The 17,700-nt window shown below is 32.7% G+C and overlaps 1 protein-coding gene across 1 annotated transcript in view; it reads right to left on the bottom strand.

The window, feature by feature from the left end:
- Positions 1-17,700, bottom strand: part of LOC140041898 (uncharacterized) — a 43,768-nt gene that overhangs the window by 1,258 nt on the left and 24,810 nt on the right. The window contains exons 43-70 of the mRNA XM_072087665.1: positions 17,281-17,526; positions 16,302-16,547; positions 15,649-15,891; positions 14,725-14,967; positions 14,337-14,585; positions 11,400-11,642; positions 10,577-10,822; positions 9,983-10,228; positions 9,785-9,823; positions 9,334-9,440; positions 8,704-8,914; positions 8,063-8,135; positions 7,631-7,674; positions 6,920-7,174; positions 6,452-6,513; positions 5,893-6,091; positions 5,554-5,670; positions 5,191-5,313; positions 4,530-4,657; positions 3,781-3,994; positions 3,415-3,522; positions 2,755-2,880; positions 2,196-2,308; positions 1,666-1,879; positions 1,358-1,424; positions 1,217-1,278; positions 563-786; positions 51-107 (exon numbers count right to left, since the gene is read on the bottom strand). Of these exons, the coding sequence (XP_071943766.1) occupies positions 51-107; positions 563-786; positions 1,217-1,278; positions 1,358-1,424; positions 1,666-1,879; positions 2,196-2,308; positions 2,755-2,880; positions 3,415-3,522; positions 3,781-3,994; positions 4,530-4,657; positions 5,191-5,313; positions 5,554-5,670; positions 5,893-6,091; positions 6,452-6,513; positions 6,920-7,174; positions 7,631-7,674; positions 8,063-8,135; positions 8,704-8,914; positions 9,334-9,440; positions 9,785-9,823; positions 9,983-10,228; positions 10,577-10,822; positions 11,400-11,642; positions 14,337-14,585; positions 14,725-14,967; positions 15,649-15,891; positions 16,302-16,547; positions 17,281-17,526 (4,505 nt within the window). The remainder of the gene's footprint in view (positions 1-50; positions 108-562; positions 787-1,216; positions 1,279-1,357; positions 1,425-1,665; positions 1,880-2,195; positions 2,309-2,754; positions 2,881-3,414; positions 3,523-3,780; positions 3,995-4,529; positions 4,658-5,190; positions 5,314-5,553; positions 5,671-5,892; positions 6,092-6,451; positions 6,514-6,919; positions 7,175-7,630; positions 7,675-8,062; positions 8,136-8,703; positions 8,915-9,333; positions 9,441-9,784; positions 9,824-9,982; positions 10,229-10,576; positions 10,823-11,399; positions 11,643-14,336; positions 14,586-14,724; positions 14,968-15,648; positions 15,892-16,301; positions 16,548-17,280; positions 17,527-17,700) is intronic.

Genomic DNA, 17,700 nt, shown 5'->3' with positions numbered 1-17,700 from the left:
CTAAATAAATGTGAACTAAAATGAAAATCAACTTTTACAAACAAACTTACGCTGTATGACATAGACAGTTCTTCGTCCCCTGTTGCCATATATGGAGTTGAAAATTGCTGGAAGAAAGAGGGAAAAAAAATTAATCTTGATACAAGGTATGCCTCTTGTTAAAATCCATCGTGATAGGTTTTTGAGTGTTCCACCCATGTGTACATGAAACTAATCGTATCAAACAGGTTTACTCATTTTTTAACCATTACATCCTCTAATAAATCTTCCTCCGCATTACACATGTGGTGAGAATATCTAGATAATTTGTAAATGAAATATTAATGTTTATATACATGTAATTGTAACTGGAATTTAACCTCTTGGCTCCGAAAATGTTACAAGTGGTATACAATTTATTTTTTTGAAATAAAGTGATATATACCCTTGATTCAGTTTTTTTAATTTTAAATGCTTTTTTCAACATTTTTTTCTCTTAAAGTTAATCGCCCAAATTCCCGCAATGAACCTGCGATAAACAGCAAAGTTATCATAGACAGATACTAAGGTATGTTTCAATTACCTCTGGACTTAGACCAAAATAATATGACCGTTGAGGATTCTTTTGACTTCTATGATCACCTCGTTGTCGGTAACCAAACTGATCCCTTGGCCCTGTATGGTTATCATACATTGCAATTGTTTTATGTCTAGATTTTGAAATGAAAGCTACTACTGCTACTATAGCTATCGCAATAATGACAAATCCAACTGAGACTGAAACAACTATTACAACAACCTCTAAAGCTGAAAGAAAATGAAAAATATAAATGTTTATTAAAATGCACTTTTATTTTATATCATACCAAGCAAAAGATAAAACCACTAATATATGGTAATTAAGTAACAGTATTTTGAAGATTGATTTAGTGAAAAATATATACATATACATAATTCAAATAGGATCAACCAAAATAAACTCAATCACTAGCAGTTAGCCAACCCATCATAATTTATACCAAAACAAGAGTCTAACCCTAACAATATTGATATAAATATTATATAAAATTTAAGGAAAACAATTATGATTCAATATTTTTCGAATTTGTCATCTTCAGGATTAAAGAAAAACAAATAAAGTTTGAAATATTGAATCATAATTGTTTGCCTCACATTTTTCGGAGTTTGTTTTTATTATCTTATTATATTGAGTTGGTTCTATAAAACATGAACCTACGTGTAGGACCGTCTGGATCATCGTTAACGTTACAGGTATCTCCACTGTAGCCATCAGGACATCTAGAAAAAAATAATATGAAAAAAAAAATAAGAATGAAAAAAAACAGACAGAATATGAAATATTCATTTTAATACTTACGTGCATGATTCAATGTAGAGCTGATTAGTCTCGCAAGTCCCTCCATTCTGGCAAAAATTTACACAAACTGAATGGTGAAAAAATAAAAATGTATTAGATACTGGGATGTATGCACAACACGCATAGAAAAGCTGTTTTAGCAGTAATAGGGTATGTCTTCTCAAAAACCCTGTTTTTCCCATAGCACCTAATCTCACCACATCCATTGATCTCCCCTATAGGACCTGTTCTTCTCCATAGTAATCTAAATGGTTTCCTCCAGAACTTCTAGTCTTTTCTACAACCCTTTCTTGGATTCCCTGGCTTACCTGTAATAACTGCTGCAACATCATCAACACTAATTGTGGAACCAGCAAGAATGCCACCTTGAGTTGCAAGACTCAAAGCATTAAAGACATCAGCTTCAGTGGTACTGGTGTTGATCTCAAACACAACTACAAAGGATACTTTGATACTACCATTAGTGAAGTCTATAATTCTTACACCAAGGTAGTTTGGTAAGTCATCAAAAGCATTCTCTAACTGAAAGTGCACAAAGTTATAACTGATTAAATTCAAACTACAGTTATATTTGGATTTGTGGTGAGTTCTACTAGAGAGCAAGAGTTAAACGATGGTCAATGGCAGTTTGATTGATGTGACAGACTTTTACAGGTAATTGATATTCTGTTCCATAACCAGCAACTCATTTTGTGATTTTACCTTTTTGTGAAAACAGAATAAAAATAACTGGAACTTAATTTGGTAAATATTTCTTTTATAATTGCAATCAATACAAAATAAAAATATTTTCAAATAATAATATATATGACATCAGATAATTTGAATATAAATATACCAATGGTAAGAGTAGATCTTGCAGGGCATAGTATTCATCTGATGTTTTGTCTTCCAGTTCAGATGTAAATTCTCTTGAAGTAATTACAAAACTACTTATAAATTCTGTAGCATCTAAAACAAAAATAAAAGCATTTCTTATTACCACAGCACTGAAGTGATAAACTTGCTTAGAAATCAGTCCACACTTGCAGTATGTCTACATCCTTTTTACGTGACTACATACGTGACCACCCACGTGACCACCAAAATGACCACCCACGTGACTACCCACATGCTTAATAATTTACATAATTCGTCTACACCTTTAAAGCTCTGTCTACACTATAAACTTTATGTGACAAAAAATGTGATGTGCCCATATATGGACATGATGATGTCATATCACTACCAAATTTTGGCACATCACACTGTTATTGTCAAACTATTTTGATAGTGTAGACAGAGCTTCAGAAGAATATAATACACACAATTTAAAATAGATGGTAAAGGGACAAGATATATTCTAAAGAATGTATACACAATTATCTGGGGTGATCATTATAGGCTTTCGTACATACTTGTACATTTTCCATCGATTCTCCATTGACCAGGTGCACATAGACATCTATATGAACCAAGACTGTTTTGACAAGTCTCTCCAGCGATGGGACAAACTCCACTGTCGTTAGTACATTCATTTAAGTCTTAAAATCAAACAAGAAATTGAATAAAATGCTATCCATGAATATGATTAGTCAAAATTAAATTTATTATAAATACATTTTTATCTTTGGTACTGTTAATGAAAACCTTGTCAATAATTTGGAATTCCATGAGTTTAAATCATAGAGTTGTGGCTTGGTGGTTATGATGCTTGGCTACCACTCCAAGGGTCCGGGGTTCAAGTCTCGTCACATGTCAGGATTTTCTAATGACAAATTATAACTCCACTTCCAAAGACTTGTAATAAGACTTTGTTTATGTAGAGATCTTGTGTATATGTTTGTCTTGTAAACCTCTGAGGGTCCTAATGATCAGCGATTGCTGGATGGATCACCCTCATTAAATATAGTAAAAAAAAATAATTAGATTACACACCTGGTCAAGTTTAATTCTAGGGTTTGGTCGTAGACCAGCCTAAATATTCTAGGCCTTGGTAAAGGCAACATTCAAATTAACTCTCAAATGGCTCATAAATAATTGTTTATACAGAGCACCATAAGCAACATTCAACATACCTGTACTACAATCATTTCCGTCCCAGCCTGCATTACAGTTTGTGCAGGATTCAATGTAGAACGAGTTAGTAGAGCAAATTCCTCCATTTTGGCAATAATCTACACAAACTAGTGAATATATGAAATGTTAGGTCTAATTATAATTCAAATCATTTTTACACATGGAATGCTGAGGTGAAGTATGACAACCTAACCTAATAAGTGCCTTTGTAGGATCACATGTAATGTGAAAGTTACGTATATTGTAGACAAATACAGTCTTTGATTTCGCCGTGAACATTATTTAATATATTTTTACAGAATACCACTCCTGGTCTTCTTTTAAAGCACAGGGTTTTCCCCCAGAATTCCTTGTGTAAGGCTTACCTGCATAAGCTGCCGCAACATCATCAACACTAATTGTAGAATCACCCAGATTGCCACCTGCAGTTGCAAGACTCAAAGCATTAGAGACATCAGCTGCAGTGGTAGAAGTGACAGTCTCAAACACAACTACAAAGTATACTTTGACACTACCATCAGCAAAGTCTATAATCCTCACACCAAGGTAGTTAGGTAAGTTATCAAATGCATCCACTAGCTGAAAATGTACAAAGTTATATGCTATTAATTAAATTAAAACTAAAATGATAATGTGTCGTGTTGGTAAATGGAAAAAATATGGTAAGTTTACCGAGGGTTCCCTCTAGCCACTAAATTACATGAAATTAAATAAAAAGCGAAATGGTGGAGAAATCACGTTGCTCTCATTTGACTGTTTAAAGACACTTTCCCTACCTTTTTTCGAGAGGATACAGGTATACGATGAGAGCTACTTATGTAGTGTCTATTTTTAATTAACCACATTTTAACATAAGGAATGATATGGTTTAATGTTTTTAAAGTAATATATTTATATAAATCAAAAGGCAAATTATGCAAATTATTGCTGTGGGTTAATGTCTGGATCCCAATGGAGATACAAAATAAAATAAAACAGCAGAGCTCTTGGGCAACACTAGCCCTTCATCAGTGCATTATTTAAGTGCCTTTAATTTACATAATCTGGATAGCTTCAAATAAGAATAACAATGGCTTCGGAAGTTTATCTACAATATAGATAATTTGCAATATACCAATGGTAATAGTAAATCTTGCAGTTCTTGATAATCTTCTGAAGTTTCGTCGTTTAGTTCAGCTGTAAAGTTTGACTCTGCACCATCGATTACAGTAATAACAAAATTACTAATAAATTCCACAACATCTGCAACAAAAAATAATTATTTCATACTACAGTAGTACTAAAATGCTTACTTGGAAATCAGATTAAGTTAAACTATGCTTCTGTACTTAAATGTTTATAATAGTAACAAATAAAACTACTAGAATAAGTAGAGAAATCATGGATTTGTATCTTTTCCTTTGGGGTTTACATTTTTTCAACAAAATCTTTACTGGCACTTCTTATGACAACCTAACCTAATAAGTGCCTTTGTAGGATCACATGTAATGTGAAAGTTACGTAATAATATTGTAGACAAATACAGTCTTTGATTTCGCCGTGAACATTATTTAATATATTTTTACAGAATACCACTCCTGGTCTTCATGGATTTGTATCTTTTCCTTTGGGGTTTACATTTTTTCAACAAAATCTTTACTGGCACTTCTTAACTTAATAATAAACGAATATTATTAAGTTTATTCTTGTCTGAAGAAATTATCTAAGTGCAATAATATACAAATAATGAATTTTCATGAGTGTAATGGTACAAATGATAATGACTGTAAACATACCAGTACAGAGGTCATCAATTCTCCATTGACCAGGTGCACAGAGACATCTATACGAACCAAGACTGTTTTGACAAGTCTCTCCAGCGATGGGACAAACTCCACTGTCAGTGCACTCATTAATGTCTTAAAAGAGCAAATTAAAACAATACAGTTATTAAAAATTGTTTTACATTTCATATACCTTAACTTTACTTTACCTTTTATCTCAGTTGTTATGGTTCGTTTAGTTCAGCGTGAATTCAAAGGCTTGTTTTAAAACTCAGTTATATAAAACATAATGTGTATATATTGTGAATTGATTACCACCTGTTCTAAAACAAATTGTTATTTTTTTATCTTTTGTTTTAGTCCAATTCAACTTACCTGTACTACAGATGTCTGCCTCCCAGCCTGTATTACATGTGCATGCAAATTCCGTACTACTAATAATCATGCAGACACCATTTCCGGAACAAGAGCTATCCACACACGGCCCATCACCTATAAATAAATGGAAATATCACATTTTGAAAATTCAGAATTTAGATACTAACACTTTATTAAAATGTATACTAGTAAATAAATCTTTATTAGGTGCTTTAGGATATGATAAAAAGGGCGTAGTATTATTGCTTGATTGCCTTGTTTTATTTTTTGGATGAGATATTAAGTTTTCAGTCCTACATACATTCACTATTAAAGTGTATAGTCTTCCAAACTTACCAGTAATAAACAATGTGACAGTATTGCCACCAAAGACATTGGATGGAGCAACCGCCATGAAAGCAGACAAGACCATGTCTTCCGTAACGGTGCTTGATGTGAAATAAAAGGTCAGTGACATTTGGTCTGCAGTAGCATCTGAAGAAGTAACTCCAACGAATTCATTGGCAAGTGACGTCAAACGATACAAATCGTCAAGCTTTAGAACAAAATTTTGATTTAGGTATTTATTTTAACTATTTCTGATATCTTTGAGAAAAACATTCTACATATGAGAGTTATTTCATAGCAAACAGTTATTGCCATTGATGTGAAATTAGTTTTCACTATTTTAAATTGAAGATGTATAACACATTAAATAATTTTATGGGGTGATACAAAAATATGAGAATGTAGGGTTTCTCTTGCACGTTTCTCACTTTAAAAAAAAGGAGAGTGAGGAGGAGAAGTTCCCATATTTTCACATATATAAAATATAAAAATAACTTTATTTTATTAGTGTTTGGGACTAGGTAATATATATATTGTAATTATAGACGAAGAAACGTCCAATACTTACGTCTTGAAGGAAGGTGTTGCTCTTTGAACTCAATACCATTATTGCAGCAATTGGGTATGTAGCTAATAATTAAAAATGGGTATTGATATTTATTTTAATTAATAAAATAAATGAATTGACTTTGTTTTATAAGAGGTCTTAAATTTTTAGACAAATGGAAACGAAACTTTGATTAATAATTAGTTTGTAATTGATATTTCCAGAATATTTTGAAATAGCGAACATTTTTTAGTTGCAATGAAAGAAAATTTTAGTTTAGGCTTGATCGAATGGAAGCTATCCCACAATTCTCAACAAGACGAATGTTATTGATAATTGGCCCCAAAACACAGCAGGTATGTTTGGAATGATACTCTGACCAAGGTTGATCAATGCATAATTTATGATAAAAAAGTTTTTTAAAATCTATAAAGAAAACATTTGTTTTTAATATTTGAACTAAACTTAAATATGAATTAAAAAACTTACTCTGTGCAGTCTGTACAGTTATTTGAAAGGTACACATTGCTCGATTTTCATTTTCATCTTCTGCTGTTACCACATTCGTATAATTTCCAGAACTAAGTCGAAACTGGCCGGACGTGTAGGGAGATGATGTTAGACTCAGTACTATACCAGAATTATCAGTGGCTGCAACGGTCCAACGAACAAGTACTGTTGCTGAATCCGACAGCACATTGTACGCAATGATCTCTGGACATTCCGAAAAAACTGGTACATAATCTGTAATGATTTAGGAATAAAATACAAGTAAATTTAGCTTTGTCTAATCGCTAATCAAAGAATTGTTTAAAAACCAGTTTAAATTAATCCTTAATTGCAATAAAACTGGTAACACATACAGTATTACCAGTTCAATGAATTTGTTACAGAAATCATAACAGTGATCCCCTATCCCATTGGAACGAAATAGGATTACCTACTATAATAACTAATATTAAACTGATTTCTATCTGTGCCATGCTATCTTCTTTTGTCCTCGATCTCCGATAAGATCCACAATTCTACGTATAACCAAGGGATTGATTAAATAATTCATTCATGGTACATATCTGTACTATATATGTTACACAGTTGATTCACTCCTTATTTAGATAACTTTGAATACCATATTGAATCTCAAAAACCTTCCTATCCTAATACTAATTTTAAATCCAAATTCAGCTTGTTCAAACATACCAATTAATTCTTCGCAAGTGGTTCCAGTATATGTCTCTGCACAACTGAAATAAAACAATCAAAAATTTTTGGATAATATAAAGTTCAAATGTACATTATTCCTAATAGCATGGTTATGATTCTTTTTTAACAAACATCTAGTTGAATGGTGTGCTTAATCAACTGCAAATCATATTTGACTGAGAGGTTCATTCTTAAAGTATCCAAAATAAGCATGCAAACACAGGAGACCTTGATTGTACTATTGGAAAAAAGTCTATTAGTTCAGATAGTGAAAGAATTAGGCTATAAAAACACAATACATTTTCTGGTGATGGTTTTTCTCACGTAAAGTAAGAAACAGGTATGTGCAGACGACAAGTGCTATCACAGTGAGGAGTTCTTAATCTACAATTTTATAGACCAGAAGAATAGAATGACTTTTGAACTTACGTGCATAAACTCTTAAAATCATCAGTTAATGAGCACACACCTCCGTTCTTGCAGTAGTCATCAGCACATATTTCTAAATTGGAAATGAAGAGTTTAATATTGAAACTAGTGACCAGTTCTACAATCACAATGAAAACAACCTAATGAAAATGAACATCTTAACTTACTTTGGATAGATTGTAATAAAAAGACTTATTTCTGTAAACATTTTGAATTTGCATTTTCAAACAATGGTTAAAAACACTGAAATCGATTGCATGTTAAAATTAAGATGGTGTAACTTGAGCCTTGAGCATATACAATCTTGGTATTAATGTTTTTATAGTCAACAACTGCACTCATTTAATTGGGTTTGTTTTGAAGCACAAACATGTAAATGGTACTGTTTGGAGCTAGTCTGCAATAATAAGCAGCAGAAACTGGTTCATGCTTAGACATTTAAATTACGTGTTCAGCTTATGTAAATTTTTGTTAAAATTAAGGTATAGATTAGTTGTTAGGAAGATTGGAACTCCTTTTTGCATACAGTCTATGGTCTTCTTTTGATTGTCTCACAACATGTCATGTTACATGAGAGTAGGTGCAAACTTTAAAGAGTAACAAACAAGTTAAATTCTACTACAAGACAACAATAAGCATACCTTCAGTGATCATTATTTCGCTCACAACCAATTCCCCTAGCATGCCATTATTCTCCTGAATGTAATTGGTTAACTCTGTTTGTATCATATCTTGAGTTATATTTGACATTTCATTGACAGTCACAACAAATTCTGCTATAATACTTCCATTTCGGAACTCTGTACACAAAGTATCGCACACATCTGTCAGATTAGAAAGTCCTTGACGAGTCTAGAAATACAGGAACGTAAACAGCAAGGAAATTATTTTATTACAAAAAAAGGAAAAAAAAAAGAAGAAAAATACAACAAATCTGTTAAAGTACTACATGTATTGTGACGCTAATACTACATTTATATTTATATATAAGTACATATTGAGAAAACTTGGGGAAAATGATTCACAAGTAATGTTTTAGTACTAAAAAAAACGACCTCCAGATCACACTGATCTTGCACAGGTGGCAGATTTGAGTCCAAGAAAGCAGTGAGTACTGAACGACCAACATGAAGATTGTTTACCTAACATGTGGAGTAGATTTGCGTTAAAAGAGCTTGGGAGTTGTTCAGGTGTTTTCCTACTCTGACGCAAAGTTACTAATAACGCATAATAAAACAAACAAAAAACCAATATTATATTAATTCTCTTACCGCATTACGACATAGCTCGGCATAATTCTTGTATTCTTCTGATGTAGGATCATTGAGTTTTTCCGTATATTCACCCTCATTTGTCATTTGACCACTAAAACGTTTACCTAAACAATACATAAACCATTTATTTAATTCTTAAATAGACTTGCAAGGATAAAAGATCATATCTATTAATTAATGCTTCTGTATAGCTCATGAAAAAAATAATTTATTAACCTATTTATAAGGATTCTGATCCAAATTGTATTTATACATGTTGAATACTTTATCAGTACATATCCTGCCATTATGTTTATTGTCAAGTTACTGCAGCCATATTTTAGCTTTAAATTTGTAACTTTTAATCAAAATAAATATTTTTTTAAGGTGGCCAAATATTGTTTCATCTTTAATGTTTTTTTATAAAATTGTGATAAGATATGATGTATATTTTTTCTGAGTGACTTACCAGTATCAGTAATTGAACAGGCAGTCTGCTGGACACCATCTGTGAAAGTTATGAATGAATTAAGAAATTATATTAACAAATGACAAGGAAAAACCATAATTCATTGAAATAAACACTCACATTAATTCTTACTATTCACAGTTGTAGAAAGGTTACTTTTGTTTTCGAAGCCATTTTTACATGTTTTTCTGTTCATACCTATAACTGTAACAGTGAAATTACAGTAAGCTACATTGTTGTTCCCGTCATCAGCTGTAATCGTAACTGTTGTGTTACCGCTCTCAAAATCACTGCCATTCGGTATGTCAGAAGTGAATGTAACTTCATTGCCAGAATTATCAATAGCAACAGGAGTATCCCAGAAATATCTTACAGTCGAATTTCCAAACATGGTTACAAGTTCTGTATTGTTTGGACAGGACAATATGTCTGGTGGCTGGGTATCTGCAAAATTAATTCATTTAATTATTATTTGACCTCCCTTAAATTTTACATTATCTATTTAGGCTAATTGGTTGTAGTATGCATTATTTCTAAACAATGTCAGGTATTATGGTTAGGACATCTACATATCAAGTTGAACGAGTTCAAATCTCGGTTGGGGCGGCTTTTTCTTATTATCAAAGATTTTCTTATCTTTGTCTTTCAAAATTAATTAATGCCGATTTCTTTTTTAGTATATCAGTTTAGCACTTCAGAAATGGGATAAGAATTTATTACTTTGAATACGGGAAACTATTCTAAAACAATGTAGAAAGAAAGGATAGTTGAGGGTAAGATTACACAACTTACCTTGAACCCAAACAATAAATTCACATGAGGCTGAGTTTTCAAAACCATCCGTTGCAGTGTACACAACAACACTCCTTCCAATTGTAAAGTTATAAGGTGATGATAATGCTGGATCTGATGTTATCATGACATTTAGTGAGTTATCCCAAGCAGTTGCATTCTCCCATGTCACCAATGCTGTTGGTAGGTCAACATTTGTTTCCAACGTTTGGTTTGCAGGGCAATAGATAGAAGGGTCTTCATTGTCTATTTTGGTTAATACAAATAGTAATGTTAATATTTGTTTTAATTTCAGGCCCTCATTTAATTCATATTCATTTTATTAGGTTATATGCATTGTAATATATTATATATATAACCTAACAAATATTTATTTCTCTTTTCTTTAGTATTATTTTGAAATCCATATAATCAGTCTACATTTAATTTTAAGATTATCTTCCGTATTTCCAGAAATTGCTCTAATAAGCTTATTGCGCAATCAAACATCATGCACATGATTTAATAAAGTCACGATCGTAATCACATTTTTTTTCCATTGACCTTAAATCCCAAGTCATATTGCATCACATATATAAAGATGCTCTAATGTTTAGTTTTTTAATGTCTCACTTATGCAAATGGATGCAGATTCATAAAGAATATGAACAAATATATATTATATAAATCGAAAGCAAGTTATCAGAAAACACCAACATTCCTATTATCCCACCGCTTTTATAAAATAAAGAGGTTTATTTTATTACTTGTTTTGCTTTTCTTTAGTCGGAAAACAAATATAATACACTATCAATGTAGATGAAGTTTATCCATTAAATATTACCTTCAATAACAATCAGAATTAAACAAGATCTATCTTGGTTGCCACTAGGATCAGTCACAGTAACCGAATTGATGTGGTTTCCAATTGGAAGCAAAGCTCCACTCGTTATGGTTTCTTCAATTGTATAGTTGCCAGAATTGTCTGAAGCCGTTACTGTCCATGACACACTTCCATTTGGTTGTCCAGGACTGGTGTTCCCCATTTGCATTCCAGGGCATTGTGTAACTACTGGATTCTCCTCATCTATTTAATAACAATATTATACAAATAATGAATGTTTATGAGTGCAATGGTACAAATAATGGCACGAGGTGAATGATGAAAGGTTATATCAACGAGGCAAAGCCGAGTTGATATAACCTTTCATCATTCAACAAGTGCCATTATTTGTACCATTACACGAATACAAAACATTCATTATTTGTTTTATATAACATCTAGACGTTTTTTTTTCGTACACAAAAATGTTTCAAAAAGTACTATTTAACGATTGTTGAATAGTGCGTACTATTGCACGCCATGTGACCCACATTCGTCCAATCAAATGACAGGAATTTATATAGGTGTTATATAAAAATAAATATTCACAGCATGAAAAAACACACAATCAGTAGTTACCAATTTAATATTTTTATTTTAATTATAAATGTTGTAAAACAGAACATATATATTGGTGCAAAATGTGTACTTTAAATTTAGTAAGATAATGCTACAAAACAGTTAAATGTTCATTAGATGTAGCCTATTCGTGTCAATAACAGTTTCAAATATAGTTCACTGTAGCAATAGAGGAAGGATGTATAGTGTAAAAACAAAGACATTTTGTTGATACACTATAAATTTTCTGATATCTAAACAAATAAGCAAATTAGTATTATATTTAAGTTCTAACACTTGTTTGTTTTTAATTGGATATATCTTTGATACTGTATGTTAACAGGCCCGTAGCCAGAATGCATCAGAGGGGTGTTTTCTTGACACCAAGTATTTTGCGAGCGCAGCGAGCAACTGTAGGCTGGGGGCCAGGGGGCCGCCAAGGGCCCCCGGTCGGGGTCCAGGGGGCGAAGCCCCCTGGAAGCTTTGGCTCTCAGAGCAATTTCGGTTGTTTTAATAAGCTTACAGAGACATTTTTTACCTACTAAAATCTGGGTTATGCAGAGAAATTATAAAGTATAGTATGGAAGTTAGTAGTACTGATCATGAATAACAGCTTTATTGTTGCAAAAAAGTATATTATATTAGGCCCTTAAGTAATTTCTTATCCTATAAACATAAAAAACAAATAGTACCGTATATTTCGGTGTACAAGTCGCACCTGTGTATAAGACGCACCCATAACGGAGACTGAAATATTAGTATTTTTTATGTAGTCGATGCATAAGACGCACTTATTTCTAGGCCGAAATTTAAACATTTTACAATCAAAACAATGGTATTTTAATAATAAAACAACGATATTTGAGACATATTAGAATCAAATGATATAATTTTGTTTGATTGCCTTTATTACATCTTAATCAGTCTCTACTTCAACTGAACGTTCAATGAAAAGGGAAATCCCCATATTGTTTCAGTTACGATGCACTGTGTGGGTAGGGCTAGCCTATGTCTATTTAAGTAACTTTAATTTCATATTATTTAAATATATACCTTCTTATTGTGTGTATGACCATTATAAAATCAATCCAAATGATGTTCAGTTTTTTGGGCTGATAATGAACCAGGAATATCATGTTGGGTAGGCCTATATGAAAATCTTTCCTATTCCCATGCATGCATTACAGCAATATGAGGAGAGAGCACTAACCATGTGCTCCTTGCCTGGTGGCCAGCACTGTTGGCCATATACACTATAAGATTAGGGGAAGCTACGTAACACAATAACAACACACTCTTTTAGATATCGCTTGACATACGAACTATTGACTACATGATTATAAAATTATGTGATTGTTGACATAGAGATGTAATAAAAATAAACCACCGTGATCAAGGGAAATAGTTATTGTGTAAATAAAATGTGACACCACCGTAATTAATGGACTCTTCCATAAATGTGTTGCGCTGTGATGATGCTGCATGCTGCTAGAATACACACCCGCGAGTTCAGAGAGTATTACTAGGCCTGGGTAGAATATCTAATGCGTACTGTAATATTAATTAATACAGTCGAGGATGACAATTTACCTTAACTAAAAATTCAATAAACTTGTTACCACACTGTAGTTAGACAGGAGTGAGTAACTAGCTAGGCCTACATTGCAGAGTAGTAGGCCTACACTATTTTTAATTAATTTAAGTATTAGTAGGTAATTAAATTAATTAGGGTTACATTTAGAGGTCAAATTTGCGTGTCAAAAGTGCGTCTTATACACCGAAATATACGGTAGGCCTACGTACACGTACCAATTTAACTCAGCACCATTTTTATTCAAGTTTAAACAGTGAAATTCTTTGGTTTAATGAAAAATATTTTCAGGAAAAAAACAAAAATCCCCAAAAAGATTGAACTGAACTGAACGTGATCTTGTGCGTTCCGAAAAGCCCGGCCGAAGCACGCGATTGGTCAGTCCATTTTTCTGTCATATTTATAACCATCATCTCTCAACAATCTCTCGATCTCACGCTCAGCAGTGACTTTGACATCGGACAATCTGTATATTCGATCGATTTAAACATAGTCAATAGAAGTAAAATGACCAAAAAATCTGCTATAATTGATAATTAATTGCACGATTTTGGAAGTGGGGCCTTTGTTTTTCAAGGGGGGTTCGCTGGTAAAAGGGGGGTTCGCGCAAAAGGGGGGGTTCGCCCGAACCCCCAAAAACCCCCCTGGCTACGGGCCTGATGTTAACAATAAAATAAGATAAACAATTAGAATTTGATACATACAGTAAATTTACTAAATGTGTATCATTGAACACCTACAGTACTAACCTGTAACGGTAATATCAAATTGACAGACTGCAGTCAAGCCTGCCATGTCCATTGTATTACAAGTAACCATAAACGTTCCAATATTAAATATTGATTCGTCCTCTGGTTCACAAGACACAAGTGGGTTTGAGCCATCGTTATCAGTTGCTGTTATGTCAGTCCAGTTGACTATCATAGATGCTTGGCCAATTGGAAGAACATTTGTGACAGCAGATGTTGGACAGTTAGTAAACACTGGAAGCTCATCGTCTAAGAAAATAATTTGATTTGGTATAACGTATAACAGTTTTATAGGTTATGTAACAACAGCTGTGAAGAGCACTTAATGCACTAGATGTGACTTTGCTCCCCAAAAGTTTAAAACAGTCCCAAATTATTTAAAACTTACCATAAATATAAACTGTAAAAGAGCAAACTGCTGTGTTGTTGTAAGCATCAGTTGCAGTATACACAACTATTGTTTCACCAAATGAAAAGGTACTTCCTGTCAAATGGGACTGACCAGGAACAATAACCTCTTCACTGTTGTCCATGACATTTGGTCCCATCCAATTTACAACTGCTGATGGTGAATTAGGATCAGAAGCCATAGTGATGTTAGAAGGACATGTAATTCTGGGAGCCTCATTGTCTAAATTGTATTGTAAAGAACAAAAAATATTAGTAGGTCAGAAAGGAGTTGGTCTGGAATTATGGAACTTGTGTCGTACTCAAGAGGGGAATAATTTGAAAAAATTGATTTATCATGGGTTGAAATCTGTCAAAATCAGGTCAACAAAAGGATTGGTCGGAGGGAGTCGGTGTGCTGGAATTAGTAAAAAGACAGACATTGAGGACATTTGATCCATTGAAAAAGAAGGAGTTAAAACTTGGTGATGGTAACAATGTGCAAAAGGACGGCGTGGTAGAGAAACTTATTGAATATATGATATGGATAGATATTATACAGTAATTAAATGGAGAGGTGACCTAACTGAAGTGGCTTTTGATTGACGGTCTAAGGTCTTCAACAAATGAACTGAACTAAACTGTTATATTATATCACTTTACAGCATACAATTACCGGTTAATGAATCATTGTAAAAAGAAATTTATCCAGACACGACAGGTTTGTTTTTATTGCATTTGGCACATGAGAATTGTTTTACTTTTTAGAACAGGTACACACACTCCTTATGCACATGCGTTTCAGTAGTGGCTACATTTCAGCTTATGAAGTCTTTAAGTGAAGTGTTTAATCCATTTTAAAAACAGTAATACAACCACAAAATGATACCATACACTAAAAGGTAAAATTAGTGCCTATACTTACCAATAATAACAACAACAAACCAGCAGTAAGCAGTGTTACCACTATTGTCTGTTGCATTGTAGGATACCCATGTTTCACCAATTGGGAATGTGGACAGTGGTTGATGGGATATGTCCCAAGAGAAATAACCTGAATTGTCAAAGGCTGTGGGCTCGGTCCAGTTGGCTGTTCCACTGGCTTGCCCAGGGTCAGTGTAAAACATAAGTGAATCAGGACAGCCTGATATTACTGGCTCGAAATTATCTGTAAAATATAATTTTAAATTGTATGTACATCTACAATCTCTTCTTAAGCTCTTTCAACACTATTAACCTTTATGTAACAAACAAATGTGATGTGCCCATATAGACATGAAGATGTCATATCACTACCATATTTGAGCATATCACTACCATATTTGGGCACTTACACTTTTGTTGTTTTTGTTTAGTGTAGACAGAGCTTTAGAGTCCACTAACAGTTTGATACATGATAACACACTTTGCTTTGTCTGGGAATTATCTGTTACTGTATGTTAAATTAACTATTGTTATTATGTTTTGCATTGTAAATTTATGGCTATGAGTTTTAACAAAATAAATAAAGTACAATAAAGAAATAATTAAACGAACACTGTTGTCTTAATATTAAAAAAAACATAATTAACAGATTACCTTCAACAATAATAGTAAAAGAGCAGATACCAATGTTACCGTCTTCATCTACAGCTGTTATCGTCACATTGTGAAAACCAACATAAAACCCATCACCAGGGTAGTCCATTTGAGTAACAGTAAACACGCCAGAATTGTCCATAGGTTCAGGATCATCCCATGACACGTTGGCATATGCTAGGCCTTCATTTGTGTCTACTTCAATTGGATTTATGGGGCAGTTAAAAAACACAGGATTTTCAGTATCTGTAATAACAACATTGGGACAGTTCACAAAAAAGATAAGGTTGAAATTAAAATGAAGTAGATTAAATGTAAAGTTCAATATTTGTTTGTGAGTGAAAACAGAAGAAAATGGCTAGAAATTCTTAGGAAGCACACATTTAAGCAAAATGTGGGTCCGTGGGACTTGAAGACAGGACAGACATAGACTAAATTTAAAACGTTAGGTAATCTGCTAAGCAAATTTATTCATTCACATTTCTGCCATGTACAAACCAAAGAGAAAAGGCAGGATAGACCAGGTCCTAAACGCCTATGTAACCAAAACAGATACACAAAAAAAAACAAATTCATTTAGAACATTAAAAAAAATGTCTCATACAAAATGTCATAAAACACATGTTAACAATGGATAATTTTATCTATTATTATAGGTATAGGTATATCAGGTATAGATAATGCACCTGTTTTACATATAGTCCATTATTATATATATCTCAGGATTTAATGTGAATTAAAAAAAGTAACTTCTGCCTTTATGCTAATTGATTGATCCCATAAAAATATTTTTGTTCAGATTATAGAGCACAAATTGTGAATTTAGTACGGAAAGCAATGACTAATCCCTTTTCCTGTCTGATTGCATTGAAACAATCTAAAATTACTTTTATTTTATTTTTATTAAAGGAGGATGGTGGTATCCTGAAGTGTTTTGTAATAAGTTGTTATTACTCAAGAAAACTAAAAAAATAAATACCTTGCACTGTAACATTAAACATACAAGTACTACTTAGCCCAGAGACGTCAAATACTGTGTAAGTCACTGTAACTGTTCCAATTTCAAAAACATCACCAGGTCTGTGAGTGGATGTTTCATTGAAGACCCCAACATTATCCATGGCAGTTGGTTCTGTCCATGATACAGTTCTATTTGCCGTTCCCATAGGAACAAGTTCAACTATTGGACTAGATAGGCATCCAATGTATTCAGGTGGTTCCTTGTCTGTAAAACAATGCATATTCATTTATTCAAACATACTCAATATTGTTTTATTGTTTAAAACAGGTTTTTAGAATTATTATTCTTTATTTAATCTATAGTTTAATCTATAAAGTTTCTGGTTTTCTAGAAGTTCTGGTTTAAAAATAAAATTTAAAGTGTAGGAAAAAATTGAAG

The sequence above is a fragment of the Antedon mediterranea genome, chromosome 1 (assembly GCF_964355755.1).
Source record: "Antedon mediterranea chromosome 1, ecAntMedi1.1, whole genome shotgun sequence".
Taxonomy (NCBI): domain Eukaryota; kingdom Metazoa; phylum Echinodermata; class Crinoidea; order Comatulida; family Antedonidae; genus Antedon; species Antedon mediterranea.
The sequence above is the reverse complement of the archived record's forward strand: the minus strand, read 5'-3'. Positions and strand labels throughout refer to the sequence as shown.